The sequence below is a fragment of the Sardina pilchardus genome, chromosome 7, assembly GCF_963854185.1.
Source record: "Sardina pilchardus chromosome 7, fSarPil1.1, whole genome shotgun sequence".
Taxonomy (NCBI): domain Eukaryota; kingdom Metazoa; phylum Chordata; class Actinopteri; order Clupeiformes; family Clupeidae; genus Sardina; species Sardina pilchardus.
In genome coordinates this window covers 8,126,106-8,145,856 of record NC_085000.1, presented here as the reverse complement: position 1 = coordinate 8,145,856, position 19,751 = coordinate 8,126,106, and the positions used below count along the sequence as shown (strand labels likewise).

Here is a 19,751-nt window from a genome sequence, read left to right as displayed (position 1 = left end):
ATGTCGGGCTTTTTTACGCCTCTCAGCCACCGTTATGTTCTACTTTTTTGCTGTGAAATTCAATCACGTTATCCAGGCTTTACTCCTCATCGGACCGTCTCTCCTTGCCTCCCCGAATACCCCCAACTCCCAACCCCCCACACCAGCACCGCCCCTCCAGCCGCTCCATGCTGCTGTGGTAATCCTAGGAAGACATATAGTTGCCATCGTGCGACTGGACAGAGCAGGATTGATAGGGCCTGGGTGATTGATATTATGTGAGGAGGAGTGGAAGGCTCCGGAGAGGGGAAAAGGGCTTCTATCTGAGCTCAGCTGCACTCCTCAGCTGCCCTGAGCCCATCTTCTCTACGGAATGTGGCACGGTCAGCCATCACTTTATTTTTTTTGTCTGACATTTGTCCGTCTTCCTTTCTTTTGTCTTTCCCTTTGTTCCTCCATCTCTCGTTTCTCCATGGTCCTTTGTGCGGTTAGCTCGCTCCATGGCAGCGGCGCAGGTATTTCTGCTAATGTCGCCATGAGAAACGTCACGTTTTTTTTTGCTTTTGGAGAGGGAAACGATCGCGCCGCTAACCCCTCGCTGCTGTAAAATCTGCGACGGTGAAAATCGCGCGCTTTCCCGGTCTGCCGCAGCGCTCTGGCTGTGCTCTTCTGGCCGAGGTTTGACATGTGTCCTTCTCGGCGGAGGAATTAGCGCAGGGCTGGAGAGAGCAAATCCCTGTTCCAAGGTGACTTTGCCACCGCGCTTCCAAAGCGGAGCATCAAGTCTGTGCAGCTGCTCCTGCCGCTCTCTCAGACCAAGCCTCTTACTCCGGGAGGGAAAAAAAAAAAAAAAAAAAAGCCGGCAAACGCTGGGAAGTGCTCAGCTCCAGCTCTTAACCAGGAATATGCTCATTCTAATGCTCTCTCTCTTCTACCCCCCCCCCCCCCCCACCACCAACCCCCCACCACCACCCTGCTCCAACACCAGGCACTTTGCCTGCCCTGCTTTTGTGCTCTGCAGCAGAGGCCTCTGAAGAGAATGGAGGGTGCGAGGCCAGATGTATGTCATTCGGATGCTGTGTTGGAAATCTCCCATGTTTCAATGCGTAGTGTACTGTGGGGTGAAATAGTGAACATTTCAAGCACAGCATGAGCACTCCGAAAAAGCACTGCAGAAAAGGTCTATGTCAAAAGATCAGGTTGTGAATAGGAGTGCCTTCTTGTGCAAGAATATGCACACACATATCTACAAATAAATAAGCACACACACACACACACACACACACACACACACACACACACACACACACACACACACACACACACACACACACACAGAGGCACACAAACACACACACACACACACACACACACACACACACACTGATACACACACGTGCTAGCACAACTTTGGTTTGCTTTTCAGCCCAAGACACACACTAAACTGCAATTAGGACCCCATGGAGTTAATAAGGCTAATTTGTGGCTGCTGAATTGCCTTTTTAATTTGCAGCGGGTCTGCTTGGCTGTAAGCTGGGAGTGGTGTCGGGTGTGACCCGGGACACTGCGGGAAGCGAGAGCTGGACAATCGGCCCTCACAGCAGGACAGACCTGTGCGGGTCACTGGACCGCTGCTTTCAGAGTCTTTTAAAGGAAGAAATGTGTTAGTTCTCCTCTCCTGAAGATAGCTGTATGGTTGTTGCTTATCTGATCAACAATTTTGCAGTTTAAAGGCAGTTTCAAACTTTTAAGCCAAACCCACTTGCTCGCATTGTTGATGCTATACATTATTTTTTTTTTCCTCCCCAAAAAAGTCTCAACCATTGGAGTATACCTCTCGTTTAACCAATAAAGCACTTCACACAATCACATTGTGTACATAAAGCAGAACAGAGGAAGAAAGGATGAGAGGGAGAGTGGGAGAAAAAGAGTATGTGAGTCTCTGTATGTGTGTGTGTGTGTGTGCGTGTGTGTGTGTGTGTGTGTGTGTGTGTGTGTGTGTGTGTGTGTGTGAGTGAGTGAGTTAGTGTGTGTGTATACGTTTCTTTGCTATCCCTTGATCAATGCCCAGGCTGAAAGCGTAACCCTGAAAGAGCTGCTTAAGAAGGGACGCCCCCTCTTTGTGTAGGGATCCACTGAAAGGCCATTGTCCCCCTTTCTCACTGACCCTCACAAAGGCTTGGGCCATTTGAAAAACAACAGTAGATTAACTGCACTGACAGTGCATTAAGCGCTGAAGAATTGCTCCTCAGAGGCATAGATCAATGTCAGTCACTGTTTTGCATGCACAGGACCCAGGGCCTTGGCTGGGGGAAATGCAGCTTCTTATTGGCACCACTCTTTCTTTCTTTGAGAAGACAGAGAGAGAGAGAGAGAGAGAAGGGGAGGGGGCTTGAATAGGGGCTTTGAAATGTGTTTTAAGTGCAAAGTGCATGTGTGCTCTCCTAAAGAGCCTGTCCTGCCCCTGCTGGAGGAAATCTCATTATGCCCCCAAAGAACGTATGGTGAGGACTGAGGAGAGTCGAGTTTGTTGAACAAACAATGTTTGACAAAGCATGTCTGATGCATTCTAGTCTTATCTAGAATCTATTTCGAATTTCAATTATTTTGCACTTCTGTCTCTGGTGGGTAGGTTATATCAGACGAAAAACATGGCCGTCATTATTTTTGTCCTTCCACAGGTGTGGTTTAGCAATCGACGAGCCAGGTGGCGCAAGCAGGCGGGAGCCAATCAGCTGGCTGCGTTTAACCACCTGTTGCCAGGAGGGTTCCCCGGTACCGGAATGCCCACGCTCCCGACGTATCAGCTGCCCGAGGCCTCGTACGGCACCACCACGCTATCACAAGGTACACCCTCTCCAGATGATGCCAACCATGATGTTCACTCACATCCAATCATGCGATGTCATCCAATTAGTGTGATTGATCTATCATTTGATTTGGAAATTCTGATTTCGTATTGTCATTATATAGTCAAAACAAAGGAAATAAAGTTAACAAACTGTAGAATGCATGTTTAGTAATGTAGCTGAGAAGTAATGAAATGATATAGTAGGATGCAATGGCCTTCTCAATAGATGTCATGTATGCCATGTGAGTACATTCATAACTGTTCATAAATGGCTGTTATAAAGACATGAGGATGTTGAACTCCTGATCTGATTGGTTCCCTTGCAGACGGCACTGGCACATTGCATCGGCCGCAGCCTCTGCCCCCGTCCACCATGCACCAGAGCCTCCCGGGCGACAGCGGCTCGTACGGCCTGTCGTCGGCCAACCGCCACGGCTTCTCCAGCTACTCGGACACCTTCATGAGTCCGACGGCCTCCAGCAACCACATGAACCCTGTGAGCAACGGCCTCTCTCCGCAGGTCAGTAAGGGTCAGCCACCGCGCCATGAGTGACACCTCTCCCCCTGCTCTGACCCCTCTCGGGCTCTCTGGCGGACGCCGCCGAGCAGAAGATGAAAGTGCTCTGCTCTTTGTCCTGTGTGTGTGTGTGTGTGTGTGTGTGTGCGCAGGGTCGCTCAGTCGGTGTTGTGATAAAGCAGGACTCCTGCGAGTGCGTGGGGACTCAGGGGTGAAGGAGCTCCGGAGTGGCTGGAAAGTGATTTAGCGTGCGGATGCTCTCTGGTGGCATCTGAGGTGTTTACAAAGACGGATTTAGTAATTACCCATTCACTTGTAATCGTTCCAATTAAATTAAGTGCGTTCAACCCCGCAAGTTTAGGTTTACTCTATCCACTTAAATTAGAAATGGGAGTTACTGCGGTGACGGATGTCCTACAGAGAGCATTCTTGTATCCCATAATGAGCGGCAGAGGAAGAGCAATCAGCTGATTAAGCTAATGACACTGATACGGCTCTGACTGTGTTAAGGCACTCTGGCTCTATATGGTGGTGTGGAAATATCACACAGCGGTGTAAGACAAGCTACGATGCCGTGCATGGCTGTGTGCGTTTGGTGAGTGAGCTGCCCCACAGGCCCTGACATGTTTCAGCACCTGTGAACATATTTCAACAGGGACTGTGCTGGGTCGTTTGTCAAAGTTTGCTTACAGTGAAAACGGTGCGGCAGAAGATAGATGTAGAATACTAGATGCCGATAGAATGGATGCTGATGTTGAGCGCTCGTGGTCTCTTGGTTCTGTAAAACTGGACTGACAGTTTTCTTGATTTCTTGGTGTCTGTGGTTTGTGACTTGGTTTTGGTGTGGCTGTGTGTGGCTCCCTGTTCAGGGTGATTGCGAGTGTTATCCCCTCTCTCTGCGCTTTGAACAATAAGCATTTAAAATGGGACTTTCTGGTCGGGGTTGATTCTTAAATGCCAAAGAATAGGGAAATGACTGATATTGATGCAAATCACTGGTGAAGAGGAAATTATATGCAATTACCGAGCAATACTGGGCAGTTCTGCCCACCCCAAGCAACACGATCTGCCTAACAAGCAGAAAATAAGATTGAAATGGTGTATAAGGAGTTGAAAATGAAATTCAATGCTGCATTTGTCCACAATTACCCCCTCGTTCACACATATTTTATTGGGAGTTTTTTTTTTTCTTTTTCAAATATTTCTCAAAGCAGATTGGAGACTGGTATTACTCTTTTTTTCTGTAAAGAAGAAAGAATTAGGGATTTGATGACAAAAAAGAGATTTTCTCTTGTAGTGGAGAGTTGGGGATAACACAGGCATTTCTCAGCATGTTTGATTGTTAATCACAGAGGAAGGGCTTTAAGTGCTAATACTCTCGCTGCAAACCTGCATAAATATCAGGACCATGGTTGGCTTTTTTTTTATTAATGTGACTATTCAGTGGCTGCTACACAAGCGCCTCTCTTCTCACTCTGTATTTAAGGGCGAGAGAGAGAGAGATGGAGAGAGAGAGAGATAGAGAGAAAGAGAGAAAGGAAAAAAAAGATAAAATAGCTCCCCTCTCCTGTTTTACATTAAGGATTATGGTACCCACATTCAAACCACATGCAGCATTGTAAGTGAGGATTTTTCTATTAAGGAACACATTTTGCAATTTAAATCTAGAATAAAAAAATCAGATAATGTGTGATCTTTATGTAAACATTTCTTTAATCAACTAATATCTTTTAAAGCACTCCAGTCGCTCATAATTTCATTAAATTCATGCTTCATAAGTGCATAGAGGAAAGAGAGCAATACAAGCATGTGCAGAATTAACTGTAGCTATTGCATGCGATTAATTTGGTTTTGTTTGATTTTATTCTCTATTATTTGATTTGTTTTAAGCCTCAGTTTGAACACGTGCGGTTGAGAAATACACATGAGGTGTCATGAAGTTAAGCCATTTTCTTTCCACCACAGTGCATAAATGAATATATATTTTTTGTTTGCTCTGGTGTGTACTGTATGGTACTGGATGCAGGCATTCCATCAGTCTAAACGAACAAGCCCCCATAGGTATGTTCTCAGTGGCTACAAGCCCTTCATCTCCTCCTCACCCCTTCCCAGAGGCTGGTCTAACACTCTGTTCTCGCCCCGTCCCCTCCCTCCCCCATCCCCTCTCGTCCACATGGAGCATGTGGCAATTCCATCAGCCCCTTATTGTGGGAAAAATTAATGTCCTGTTTGACAGGAGTATCAGAGTTCAGGCCAAGCGCCACACTGTGCCTGAATGTGCCCCGTACCCCAGCATGTACCCCAGCATGTGCCCCGCAGCACAAAAACATCCCCACTCCTTTGTGCTGCAGCCACAGCATATGACATCTGCTACAGTCACTTATGACATCTAGATTTTTTTATATATACATTTATTTATTTATTTATTTTTGGGAAGAGGAACTCCTCTAATATTTTTTTTATTTTGTTATTCTGATTTTTATTATTGTTATTATTATTAATGAAATATTTCCTATTTTTTTTATAACCCCTAAAGAAAAGAAGATGTTTTCTTGTTTTGCAATGTGATTGGATTTTTTTTTTCTTTTTTGGTTTGTTTGAAAAGACAGACAGCACTTTTTTTTATATAAAAATGAATTTTTATGAAAATGCCTCTGAGCTCAAAACTTCAAATCAAATCAACATAAGGCATGGGGGAAATGCAATGTATACATTGATGTATATGCATGCCTATAATGTTCAGACAAAATAGAGCCTTGGTAATCTGTCACAGTTAAATTGAGGGTTGATGAGTGTCTGAGGACTATGGGGAAATGTATGGATAGAGCTTTTGTTTTCGTTGCATTTTGTCACTGGTACTTTTCCAACCTTTTTCAAGCTTTTTGTCCCTAACAATGGCATCGTCCAAATAGTTCTCTTCTCAAAAGTATTCTACATTCAGTTTTAAAGGAGAAATAATTTACTTACGGAATTTATGAAATAATACCATTTACTTGCTGAATTTATACTACATTTACTAAATAGCAGATGTTTATATGATGCATAGGATTTTAATGTAACAGACAGAAGATCGGTGACCATTTTGTTTATTTACATACATCATTAAAATGTTACATTTTCTTGAAATTATATTGTCACTATTATATTAATGCTAAAACAAACCAATAAACAAATTCAGCACATTTACTCATTCAGTATAGCTTTCATAAATTTCATAGCAAAAAAAATAAGCTATAGGCAAACAACCGCAATATCTGTGCACAGCTGTGAGTGTCCCCTCATTTACAGGTGTGCACATGTGTTTAATTCGTACCTGCTGTTCGGATGAGCAGTCTGCTCACTAGTTCATTGGTTAATATGGGTTAAAAAACAAGCGTATGAGTTGTGGTGGCGTGGGGCCAGTGTGTAACAGAAGCATACTGGGTCCTAAGCATCAACAGGTGCTAGCTCTCTGCTAGCACTTCCCAGCCTGTGCCAAGGCCCTGGACCATGTTCTCATTTCGCTTCTCTGGAAAACACATCATTGTTTTTGTGGCTTGTAATTTTTTTGTGCTCTGATGAAAATAAGGCTGTGCCAGACCTAATCCCCATTAAACCCTCCCTTGGCCCAAGACTGAGGTATGGACAGATTTCTGCGGCCTTGAATACGTCTATTTTCCATGTTTGTTGGATTGGGGTTGTCTGACAATTGGTTGGTGGGCTGTATCTTTATTAGTTTGTTGGGCAACACAATTTTTCTTTTCCTCTTTTTTTTTAAAGTACAGTTGATTATTTGTAAAAGGGGATTTGGAGTGGAATGGGTGTTGGGAAATTCACATTGAGTCATTCTCTGAAATGTCAACAAAATCCTAAGAGCCTCCAGGGTTGCCAGTTTTGACAGCTGTCAGCAGCAGAGGGACTTGTGCACTAGTTTGAGGAAGGGGCAGGTGGTGCCCATTAGCACTAGATCATCTCAATCCTGCACTGAGTGTTAGTTCAACTATTCAGTGTTGCGTCACTCCATTCCCATTGCTTTCCTTTGCACACTTTGACACAATTATTCTTTTCCAATGTATTCTTTAGTCTGAGCTTATTATGATTGTAATTTGATAATGTCATTGTCCTTTCATGATTCATAATATATTCATAGCCAACTCTGATCTGGATAGAAAATTAGCACTGACATAAGACAGCAGCCAATGAATACTAGTCATTTTTATTTTGAATATTGAAAGTATACTGTACGAAGAATTTCTTAATCATTTGTTACAATTGCAGTGTGGTTATTGTACATTATACGGTACATATGGTAGGTGATGTATTATGCTAACATTATTTAGCACATCTTATTTTTATTTTTATAGAGACAGTCTGTAATTTAAAACCATGTTTATTTTTAAAGTGTAGGGGATATGACTTAATTGAATATCCCGCAAATCCACACAGCCGTAAATAATTTTGGAAATTCATCTCAGCTCTCTTGTTTTAAAGAATAACACAGAGGAACAGCAGAAACCCAACAAGAATGAGATAAAACTTGTAGACCTGCACAAAAAAAGATTAAAAAAAGACAAAACTAAACTAATAAATAAAATCCATCAACTTACAAAACAAGTAAAATAAAAAACTACCATAAACAAAACTAACCAACCCAAAAATGAGGCAAAAAAAGACAGAAAGAAAGAAATATGTATATATATTTTTTTCCTCTATTGCAGTTGGAAGATTTGTGTTTTGGAATGAAGGAACTCTGGCTAGCTATTTGATGTTGGGAGAAGGGGAGTGCGCCTAGGCAGGGTTTCAGCACTGGGGGATCAGAGGCAGAGCAGCGCTCACCAGCACTCCCTTTGATCCATATCCCCAGGCCTGCCTGCCTGCCCGAGCGGAGCGGAGCGGAGCGCGCAAAACGCAGGCCGCGCTGGTGATTCCTGACAACTGTCTGCCAGAGATAAGCGCGGAGAGCGAAACCTCACTCTGCAGTTCCATTAGCAGCAGCAGCAGCCACTTTAAACTGGATGAATTATATTTAAGAAGCCTGCACAGGGGTTGCCAAAAAAGAAAATATATGAAGGGGGGGGGGGGGGGGGGGGTTGAGGAGAAGGAGGAGGAGGAAGAAGAGGGGGAATGGGGTGGGGGGGGGTGAAGTGAAGTTGGGGGTGGGGTGGTGGTGGGGGGTTAGGGGGGAAGAGGGAGGAGGGGTTAGAGAGAAATTGAGTTTGGCTCTCACTCTCTTTCCTCTCTGTCTCTTTTCTCTCCCCCCTGCGCCTTTGACGAGACATTGTGCACCTGAATGTCAATGAGCGAGTTGCCACGCAGGCTCCCGTGTTATTAAAACTTGTGTATTAAGCCTCTTGCTGGGCACCATGTCAACTGGCACGTAGCACCGTCAACAAATATCAAAAAGGATGAATGCATATATTTACATCCCGTCATACACCAGGAGCAAGGGGGGGAGGGGGGGTAGAGAGATACTTGTTAATTAGAACTCGTCTTAAATACAGATGCTGTTTCAATTTGGCAAGAATTAAAAAGTAAGAAGCTTTAGAAAAAAAAAAAGATGAGACCTGCTTGGAAGCTGCCAAGAAAATCAGGGAATTTAAATCATATCCACTGGCAGAATGTTTATTCCTGCATGAATTTATTTATTTTCTTTCGGCAGCTCTGTCTGTCTGAGTGGAAGTTGGAGGGCTCCTGCGTTTGTGTTTAGTCAAAGGTGCTTGGTGTGGTGGCTGAGGTTGCCTTGCTCTTCCTTGTGACAGCACTGTATATCACAACAGGATGCACTCAAATCGAGATTGGGTGCGTGATTAGCAGCTGGTGGTGTCCACAGCCAGTGGCTATGCATTTTTTTAGATGCATTGTTGAACAGTGTTAATCAGTGACAGCATAAATACATGCTGCCTTGATCCAAGTCATTCCCCTGTACTTAAATAGCCTTCCCTTATGGCTTAAGTGCAAATTTGTAGCAAGTTGGTGCTTGGTCTTAAAAGTCACTCTCCATCCGGTTGGATTATATCATTTGATATCTACCAGATCAGACCTGTGGCTATGCTGAGTCTCTGGTAGTGTGTCTTGATTACAGAGCATTAGACAGCTGAGACAATGACCCCATGACATGCATGCACTGAATAAGTACATATCAATAGGTTGATCAAAGAGATGGCAACTTTGCTCTCAACACACACACACACACACACACACACACACACACACACACACACACACACACACTATTAACATGTATACCTTCTCTGAACTACTATGTTACCGTAGCTAAAAACTATATAAACATAAATATATGAAACACTAATAATGTATGTAGTACACTCCCCTGTGCTCCATGTTCAACCACCACCCTTATAACCATCAGACCCTTGACCCCAGCCACCTGCCTCCCCTCCTCCCCTCACAACTCCTGCAGGCCGTTGGCCATGTAGAGATGTTCTGGGTCTTGGTACCTCCACGGCACCTTCTCTGTCTTCCTCCATTCCTGTTTCTATGTCTTCTCCATTGACTGCTTTGCTCTCTCTCTCTCTCCATCCAACTTATCTCGTCATCCTCTCTTCCTCTCTCTTCCCCTCTCTCTCTCTCTCTCACCATCTCTCTCTCTCTCCCAAGGAAAAAAACATTATTCCTCTTGCATAGATGAAAGGCTACAATGGACAATAAAAATGCTATTTAAATTCAAGAGTGTTTGTGTGCGGGTGAGAGATATTTTCTGCAGAGAAAGTGAGCTGTTGCATCCTGATAAATAATAAATATAAGGGAATGCGATTTACATTTATCTTGCGGAGCCAGCCAATATAAATTTCAGTAAATCCTGGAAGATGAGGATTTAAGAAGGGGCTGGCTGAGTCCAATACGTATACAGTAGCTGGGTGAGCTACCCAATGGAGAGAGCTGTTAGATAGAGAAGAGCACAGCGCTGCTAAAGAGGCCAGGCCTCTATGACAGTATCTCCCTCGCCCATCACCACACATAAACAGTCATGAATATATACATTTCCATACAGGATCTCTTCCATAAGGATTTTGGGCCCTCATATTTGAGAGGAATTATTCCACTTTGGGTTTTATCATGTCATATAATGCCATATACATTTCAATGTCCCCTGGGAAATAAGAGGTCATTTTTTCAATAATATTTAATATATTGTCATATGAAAAGATTAGCATTAGCATAAAGGCCCCGTGTGTCTTTGAACACAAACGCACAGGCACCCAGGCCATTGAGTGGCTGAAGTGTTTACAGTATTCCACTGTAATAATATCCGTGTTCCTCACGGAGCCCCAGCTCTTCCCCCTCAGAGCACCGCCGAGGGTGAGTGGAGGAATAGCAGGGTCAGTGGATGGGAGAGATAGTGGGAGAGGAGGAGAGGAAAGGAGAGGAGAGGAGAGGAGAAGAGAAGAGAGATAGTAGGAGAAGAGGAGAGGAGAGGAGAGATAGTGGGAGAAGAGGAGAGGAGAGGAGAAGAGAGGAGAAGAGAAGAGAGATAGTAGGAGAAGAGGAGAGGAGAGGAGAGGAGAGATAGTGGGAGAAGAGGAGAGGAGAGGTAAGGAGAAGAGAGATAGTAGGAGAAGAGGAGAGGAGAGGAGAAGAGAGATAGTAGGAGAAGAGGAGAGGACAGGAGAGGAGAGGAGAGATAGTGGGAGAAGAGGAGAGGAGAGGTAAGGAGAAGAGAGATAGTAGGAGAAGAGGAGAGGAGAGGAGAGGAGAGATAGTAGGAGAAGAGGAGAGGAGACACGGGCGGGGAGGACGAGGGGGAGGCACAGGGGGAGCAGGCCAGCGGCCGGCGAGTCGTGAACCTGCCCCAGCCACCCACCCAGCGGGTGGGAAGGTCGGCCTGGGAGCATGTGCTTCCGTTTAGTTCCAGATGCCACTCTGACAGGTGTGAAGGCGTGATTGATACTCCGGCCTTGCAAAAGTACAACTGCCATTCACGGCGGCCCGGGAGCCTCTCGCTCTCTCTCGTTCGCATTCTCATCCTCTATCTCTCTCTCTCTCTCTATCTCTCTCTCTCTCTCTCTCTCTCTCTCTCTCTCTCTCTCTCTTTCTCTCTCTCTCTCCCCCCATAGTGCATGTTTTTAAAGCTTGCAGGGGAATGCTGTTAGGTGTATTCTGCTCTCAGGTCAGGTTCTCTTTGTTTCTCACTCTGTTTCTGTCATTTTCTCTTCTCTTCTCTTCTCTTCTCTTCCACCATTTCTTTCTGTCTGTCTCTCTGTCACTTTATCCTCACTTTACACTCCTTGTGTTCCTCTCTCAGTATTCTGTTATCTCTCCTCTGTCACTTTCACTTCTCTCTCCATTTCTATCTCTTTTTTTCCTTTTCCCTTTTCTCTGACACTGTCACATTCCCCTCCTCTCTCTCTCTCTCTCTCTCTCTCTCTCTCTCTCTCTCTCACTACCTCCGTGGCTCCCCAATAAGACGTGTCAGAGTCCCCAGCTGGTTGCCTGGAACAGCAGTCAGCTCCTCTCAGTCTCCAGCTGAGAGCTATTTCACTATTTATTTACATGTCATTATCGCTATGAGGTGCCGATATTAACACTGTCAAGAACAATTTGACCTGACATTCCTCACCGAGGCTGCACCCCGTTGTTTTGTAGCAAACAAACCTCCCCCAGCCCCCTCCACACTCACTCTCTCTCTCACACACACGCACACACACACACACATCCACACACACACCCCTCCACCCCCACCCTCCACCCCCACCCAACACCCCATCTGCCTTTTCCATATCCACCTTGCATTACGCCAGAAACAGGCTTGAGCGCCTCTATCCACTTCTCTCCAGCTCTGGCTCCTGGAGATCTATTCTTGCTAAATCATTAAAGTCCGACGTTTAATTTAGAGACGGCGGCGGCGGCAGCGGCGGTGGCGGTGCGATGCGATGAGGAGTGTCAGAAGCGAGTGTTTGCTCAGTGCCGAGGGCAGAGAGGGCACGGAGGGCTTGTTTTCCTCCCTCCGCCTGGATCCGTCCCCCGCGCCGTCTCCCACACATTACTCCTAGAAAATAAGCTGTTTGCGCCCGGTGCTCTCCGCAGCACCAGCCCCAATAGACAGCATTAACCTTTGGTTAGCAGGGGGTCTTGTCGCAGTTTTGGGACATTTACAAGCTGCTGTGGGGCTGAGGCACCATAGGTGGTGGTTGCTGTTCAGTGCATCCAGGCCCTGAGATGCATCTAGTTGCATTTATCACAGGCAAATACCCGAATAAAAATGGTAATCTCTCATTGCGTGTCATCACATCTCTTTGGAAAAGGTCAGTTTGGTAATGGGATATTTGCTGTAATATAATTGCACAGCAGTGTACAGTTATTTGCATGTAAATAGTCGTTTCTCTCGGGCAAATATACACATCCAATTTTAAACGTGTAGATTTGTGTGTGTATCTGTGTATGTGTGTGTTTGTCTGTCAATCTGCACATGAAAGGCACGGGGAAGGAAGTGCAGGTTGGTCTGCGCTGAGGGTTCAAAGAGCCATATGCCCACATATTTCACATTGCTAACGCGTTGTGAGAAGTGACAGCTTGTTTGGTCGCACGCTAATCGCTCTCATCCTGCGCCCAGCTTGTCAGTGCCCAGTTCCTGTCACTGTCAATCATATGCCTAATTTGAAACAATTAAAGACTCCCTAAACACAGCTCCTCCTCTCCTCTCCTCTCATCTCCTCTCCTCTCCTCACTCACTCAATCGCTCCACTCTCTCTCTCTCTCTCTCTCTCTCTCTCTCTGCTCTCCCCCTCCCTCCCTCCTCCATTCCACTGGGTCCGTATCACAAACCACTCTACCCTTCTCAGTGTCACACTATCCCCATCCCCCCTCCCTCCCTTCCTCCCTCCCTCCCTCCCTCTCTTCATCTCTCTCTCTCCCATTTCCCTCTCCCTCCTGTGCAATATCCTCCCTGGTCTCTGGTGGACGGCTGTTTTCACTTTCAATTAATGTGCTGCGGCCAATTAACGCGGTGACACGACGCCAGCAGAAGAAATCATCGCCGTCATCTGCTGGCTGCCTCCGAGGCCACCGACCGGCTAACCGGGCCGAGCCGAGCGAGTGGCCGCCCCTACGCTGGGGTGGGGGGAGGGGGTGGGGGTGGTGGGGCCCCGCTGTCAGCTGGCTGGGGCTCCTAATTGCCCACCGCCACCTCCAACCGTGACAAAACCCGCTAATTGAATTTATGCAATCACGTTTATTTCCAAAATGGCCATTTTGTCTTCTCAGATGAGGGCCTTTTGTGTGTGTGTGTGTGTGTGCTTGTTGCATTGTCGAAACTGCCCACCTCTGAGATCTGAAAGAATAGGATATCGGGAGAGATGACGTAAAGGCACTTTGTGACTGACAGCTTGGCAGTCGCGTGTGCCGTTTTGCTTTTTTGCATTGGCCGCTAATCATTTTTTAGCTATCTGACGCGTGTCATATTTTGTCAAGATGATTTTGCCCCTGTGTCTGATGTTGATTGCATTAATTGTGATGGTGTTTAAGAGCTGTCTGTATCTTGACACTGGCCGTCAAAATTAGCAGATGTCATTTAATGTCTTCAGACTGGTGGAGTACTGTGTTTGATGCACGTCAAGTATCTCAGCTTGATAAATTATGTCATTATCAGTTACATAAAACGGAAGTGTAATTGCATCAGATATTCTGGAAGAGACTATGTTTCTCTCTTAAATGTCACAAGATAAACACATTTTTGTTTTTGTTTGTTTGCACACAATCCTTTCTCTTGACACTGTTATTTTTCTGCAATTTTTTTTTTTTGGTAGACGGGGGAGTCAGGATTTTCTGCAGGATTACTGTCTCTGACAAAACTGCATCTGCTTGCAGGAGAACGTCATTATCTCTTCCTTTAATTACGATAGCATTGCATCAGAAAATCGACCGAAAATCAACATTGTGTGTCTCACAGAGTTATTTCCATGTGCCTGTCAGTCAGTGACATATTGTTATGTGTTTTAATCCCCAAATCCGATATATTTTCTGGAAAAGTGTTATATATATATTTTCCCATCTCTCTCTCTGGCATTTATTTAGCTATGTAGATCTCATCCCACCTTCAGGGGAGAGAGGGAAATCACATAGTGAACAATGGCAAAGTCTTTGCTTTATCATGTCTGATGATCAGCCAGGTTGAGAGCTATCACTCTGTGCCACTGGGATAACCTTGTGACATTTGCACCAGATCGTTTTCCAGGTGACCTTTACTGACGGTTTAAGGCATCCGGACGCTTTAGCATTATGTGTGTGTGTGCATGGGTGTGTGCGTGTGTGTGTGTGTGTGTGTGTGATGGTGGCGAAACGAGAGGCAGTCTTTGACATGGAGGCTAATCCAGTCTCGGGCAGATTAAGTGGGGAGTGTGTGCATGCTTGTGTGTGTGTGTGTGTGTGTGTGTGTGTGTGTGTGTGTGTGTGTGTTTGGTAAGGGGGGCACTGGAGCTGGGAAGCGAACAGAGGGGTGTCCTATCTGCTCTGCAGGCAGGCTGGCCCCCAGGCCCACTCAATCCCACGACCCCCCCTCTCTCATCATACCATCCCACTCGTCTCTTCTTTCTCTCTCTCTCTCTCTCTCTCTCTCTCTCTCTCTCTTCTTTCTCTCTCTCTCTCTCTCAGCAGTGAGTATCTATACCAGTATAAGCTACGTGAGTAGACAGAGACAGAGAGAGGGGAGTGGGAGCAGGTGGACAGGGAGGATTTGCTTTGTGTCACCAAGAGGCCTGAGTTTCCCTCTCCCTCTCTCTCTCTCTCTCTCTCTCTCCCTCTCTCTCTCTCTGCCCCTGTATTATCATGGCTGCCAGTGTCCTCTAAATCTCAGCAGGGCGCCAGCCTGGATGAATGAGGGCGAGGGGACAGGTCTTAGAATGGAGATGGGTGTTTATTTTGCTCACTGCAAGTATCACGGGCTTCGCTTCACCTCAAAAGGGTCGTCTCCTCTGAGGATCCCTTAGCAATATGTAAATGTGTTATTTGCAAAAAGGAAACTATTCTGTATTTGTCGAAGCATAAAATGACATTGCATGATGTGGCGTTGATGTAAAGGAGAAAATCCAAATCCCCTCCTAAAATATCATATTTTGACTAAAGTGTAGCATCATTAGCCTTTCCTCCATGTGAAGCTTTAGTTCCAGTTCTGTGAAATTAGTTCCCCAATTTCCCCCTGTTACTGAGAAGGAACTATTAAATCATTGTCATTGCAGTCACATAACATTTCTGCTCTGTTCCAGCTGAGAAAAAACAGAGCTCTGTTTGGGGGGAAAAAGCAAAGAAATCCAACAAAGAGTGGAATCACGTCAAACATTTATGCAGACAAAAAATATAATTTGACAGTTAAGGAAATTAGGATTGTATAAAAGGCGCCTTTTTTTGTATTGCGAGGACTCTGTTTATTTATCTAAAAGGATGCACATTGTATCAATTTACAGTTCTACATTCAGAATGCCTCGGGCCACACGTCTCTGAAGTTGGAGGAATTAATTACTTTTTATTATTATTTATAAAGTAATCTATCTGCAGCGGGAAAGGAGAGGGAGAGAGGGGAGGAACGCCTGGAGCCATGTCCTTTAAACTGGATCCTGGCTCGCATTATCTACCCTGGCCGCTCTCACACACAGTCTCACAACAAATGAAAATTGAGCTACTGAGAGGATGTCTGAGGGAGAGAGAGAGAGAAGGGAGAGAGAGAGGAAGAGGGGGAAAGTGCTCGGGTGAGGAAGTGGGATAGCTGTTGGAGAGAAAGAAAGAGATAGAGAGAGAGGGAGAGGGAGAGGGAGAGAGGGGCCGAGGAGGAAAGTGCTTGGGTGAGGAAGAGGGATAGCTGTTGGATAGAGAGAGAGAGCGAGAGACAGAGAGAGATAGACAGAGAGACATAGAGAGAGAGAGAGTTATTTTGAAAGGAGCCAGAGAAAGTTAAGTGTGTTCTGGACCAGGGGGTGTTTGTGAAGCCGTGTCAGAGCGGTTTGTCCTCCTACGGTCTCTCAGCTACACAGCGCCACTTGCCTGGGGATGTTGATTGTCAGCCGTCGTGATTGGCTTCCCCCCACCACTCGTATCTGATACAAAAAGGTTACACATGTGGAAGGCATATCGATTTTTGCTCAGTGTAGGCAGTGTGGCAGGAAATAATAGATTATTACTCCGGGCGGAGACAAGGTTGAGACCTCTCTCCCATGTCTTAAGTTGGTTGTGTGGTTTGCTTTAGGGCATATTATTGCTAACTTTATTTACTGATACCCTGTTTCCTATTTTGGCTTCACTTTGTCTTCAAGCAGAACACAAGCTGTTATGTGGGTTAGGGACGTGTGAACGTCGAGGGTCGCTGTTACGTTTTGTTTTGTGTTCAGTATCCTCCACTAATGTCGACCAGGAAAGCTGGATAAACTAAGGAGACTTGAAACTGAATTACGCTGTTATTGAATTAGGGCCAGACGTTTCGATCTTCACGCTCCTGGTTTCTATACATTTCCCGCCCTGTCAGCCCTCCTCAGTGTATGTGTGTGTGTGTGTGTGTGTGTGTGTGTGTGTGTATGTGTGCACACACGTTTGTATTTGAGGATGGGGGAGGGTTGGCGGGGATGGTGTCAAGCTAAGCTGTTTGCATTGAGGGTCATCGTGCTGTTAGTGTTGTCGAGGGTCATTGTACTGTTTGCGTTGAGGGCCATTGAAAGGGCTAATTGTAGCAGGCTGGGCGCCGGGGATGAGGGGAGTGGGGGGGGGGGATTGGGGGGGTATGAAGAGGATGGTTCCCGCGCATAGCTGGGGGCTCGCCGGTGATTGGATTGAGTTGACAATATCCCACCACGTGCTTCCCCGCAGATAAAGGCACCCATGCTCTACCTCTCGCTGTGTCAGAATATTTTCAATTCGCCCACTTTAATTGATGTCAATAAGGTTATGCTAAATTTGAAGATTTGAATAATTCTGCTTTCAGCACAATAAAGGCTTAGCCGAGGCTACAGGACGCTTAACCGCCAGCCTGAATGGATGTGTCAGGCACCCAGCGATCCCTCACCTCGTCTCCCTCGGTCTCTGTCGCGCGGAACCCCCTCGTGTTAGCGCTTCCCCTCATCAGATTTGGAGCCTTGCTCCCGGTGAGACGCTGAACTCTCCTCAAAGGTGCGCCATGCGAGGACTCAAAAGCTTTACGTCATTACATGTGTCGATATAACAAGAAAAAAAAATGATCTCGTATTACGGAAGAATGTCGCATACGTGTGCAAAGAGGATTACAGGCACTTTGTGGTGTCCTGTGTCGCCAAATTGAGTGTCACCTCTCAATCCGGCTCATTTACAAAAAAAGAGAAGAAGACATAAGAAAGGGGTGCTCACAGATCAAGATACTAGGCCTGATACATTTTTAAGCAATTGCTACACTCCCAACCAACAAAGAGAGAGAGAGAGAGAGAGTGGCTGTTAAAGAACTGCATGCGTAGATACTGCAGCCTTTTCATCACTGGTGTGTCTAGATTTAGCACAGGTCCTATTGTGGGCGTTTAATTTAACAGGCAGACGACGTGGAGAGAAAAGGAGAGACAGAGAGGGAGAGAGAGAGAGAGAGAGAGGGAGAGGGGGAGAAAAAAAAGAGAAGCGCTGAATACAATCAAGGCTCAATTAACTGCCTGTTAAATCTGCCTTCCCTCCAGCTGCTTGCTCAGAGCCCCCCCCTGATGAGGGAGCGGGCAGTCACTGCAGGCCTCGGCAGACCCACCGCCCCGTGTCCACTGTCATAGCCCAGCGAGCAGCGTCCGCACAACGAGCGCTTGTGTGCTCTGGCCCCCTTTCCTCCCTCTCACCCCACCTTAATCAGAGGAAGTACGGGGCCGGGGCCGGGGCCGGGGCTGGGGCTGGGGCCTGTCCTGCCGTGGTGTACGGATGGACGCTCTCAGGCGTCACGCGCGCTCCCAATGAAAGTGGCCCCTCAACATGGGGCGGGTGGCAGGGGGATTTCCCCAACATGCTTATAGAATTAACGTATGGGACAAGTCAGATGCCATTTCTTTATTTTATTATTGTTTTTTTTTCTCTCTCTCTAAATGTTCTTCCTGCTTGTGTGCGGCGGATTTTGTGGAGATGAATGAAGCGAAATTCAATTATGTTTATCTGCCTATTCAAATGAGTATGGTCTTCTTTACAAGCCTAATATGCTGCGTTCCTACTTCATGTCTTAAAGTCACGTTTTGCCGTTGGCCCACAGTCAGGCCATGGTCAGCCAGAGAGAGCTGAGTTGAAAGCTACGGGCGCTGTGTTTATTAAAACGTGGAGGTAGTTTTTCTCTGCGTGTGTGTGTGGGGGGGACCAGGCCTTGCATGTGGGGTTGATTCCAGCCCCCTCTCCTCTGGCCAGGCGCTCTCTCCTTGACAGGCTAATTGGTTTAGCAGCCGGGGCGCTGGCAGCGGGGGCAAAGGGCGGTGGGGCGTAGCGAGACACAACGTGAACCTGATGTTGGGGAGGACGCTGCGCGCGGCTCTGTGTGCGGACGGGCCGGGCAGCATGTGGCAGACAGGGACGCTCGCTCGCTCGCTCCGCGGCATCTCCATTCTTCAGCCGCCCCCCCGCCAGCTTCACTTGACCCCTTTTCCACCCCCCCGTCCACCCCCGTCCTGCACTGTGTTTTACCTCTGCTCTTATATGGGGAGGCCCTCTCAGCTTTATGGAGGTCCTCTTCACATGACTGTATTCTTAGCGGCTTGCTTTTAACTGACTTGTAAAAGGAATCTGATGTATATAGCACAGAGCTATGTATATAGCCCAGATTACCATAATACCATAATTATATATTTTAATATAGTTATTGTGAAAGTGTTTATTTGTTTAGTTTAAGTGTGTTGTTATTTATTGTTAAATTGTGTTTATTTCACATGGCATGCATTTTTCATGTTCTTATCAGATAAAATGGTTGAGACACTTAATCGCCAAAATAATGCCCCAACCTGTCCAGACACTGAGGACTTGAGTAAAAACTGCATTTACATGAATTGCTCCGTTGGGTGTTGAGGCATGTTAAATAAACACACACACACACACACACACACACACACACACACACACACACACACAGACAGACAGACACACAGAGGCGCAGCAGAGTGACAGAAGACATCTCGCTGTGTCTGATCCGATCTCTCGGGGCGTCTGACGCTGACGCCTGTATTATTTAGAGTCCCTGTTTTTAATCATTCATGAGGCCGGTGGCTGTGGGCCTGCGATTAAACTCTCCCTAAGAGCTTGTTATGTACAGGGCCCGAGGACACGAGTTCCTGGCACCACACGCAGCACAGCAACCAGCCCCATTTACCCCCAGAACCACCCCCCTTGCCCCACCCCACCCCACCCTCACCCTCACCCCTTCCTCACCCCTCCTCGCTGCCTCTGGAGGCCTCTGTAGAGAGGCTTGAGTTTGTGTGGCAAAAGCTTGGACCCCTGGGACGGAGTCTA

General features: G+C 46.4%; 1 protein-coding gene across 2 annotated transcripts in view; it reads left to right on the top strand.

Moving 5' to 3' along the window:
* The window catches only part of pax7b (paired box 7b), a 54,578-nt gene that overhangs the window by 29,728 nt on the left and 5,099 nt on the right, over nucleotides 1-19,751 (top strand). For both annotated transcript variants that reach the window (XM_062540572.1, XM_062540571.1), the window contains exons 6-7: nucleotides 2,661-2,826; nucleotides 3,157-3,350. In XM_062540572.1, coding sequence (XP_062396556.1) covers nucleotides 2,661-2,826; nucleotides 3,157-3,350 — 360 coding nt within the window. The remainder of the gene's footprint in view (nucleotides 1-2,660; nucleotides 2,827-3,156; nucleotides 3,351-19,751) is intronic.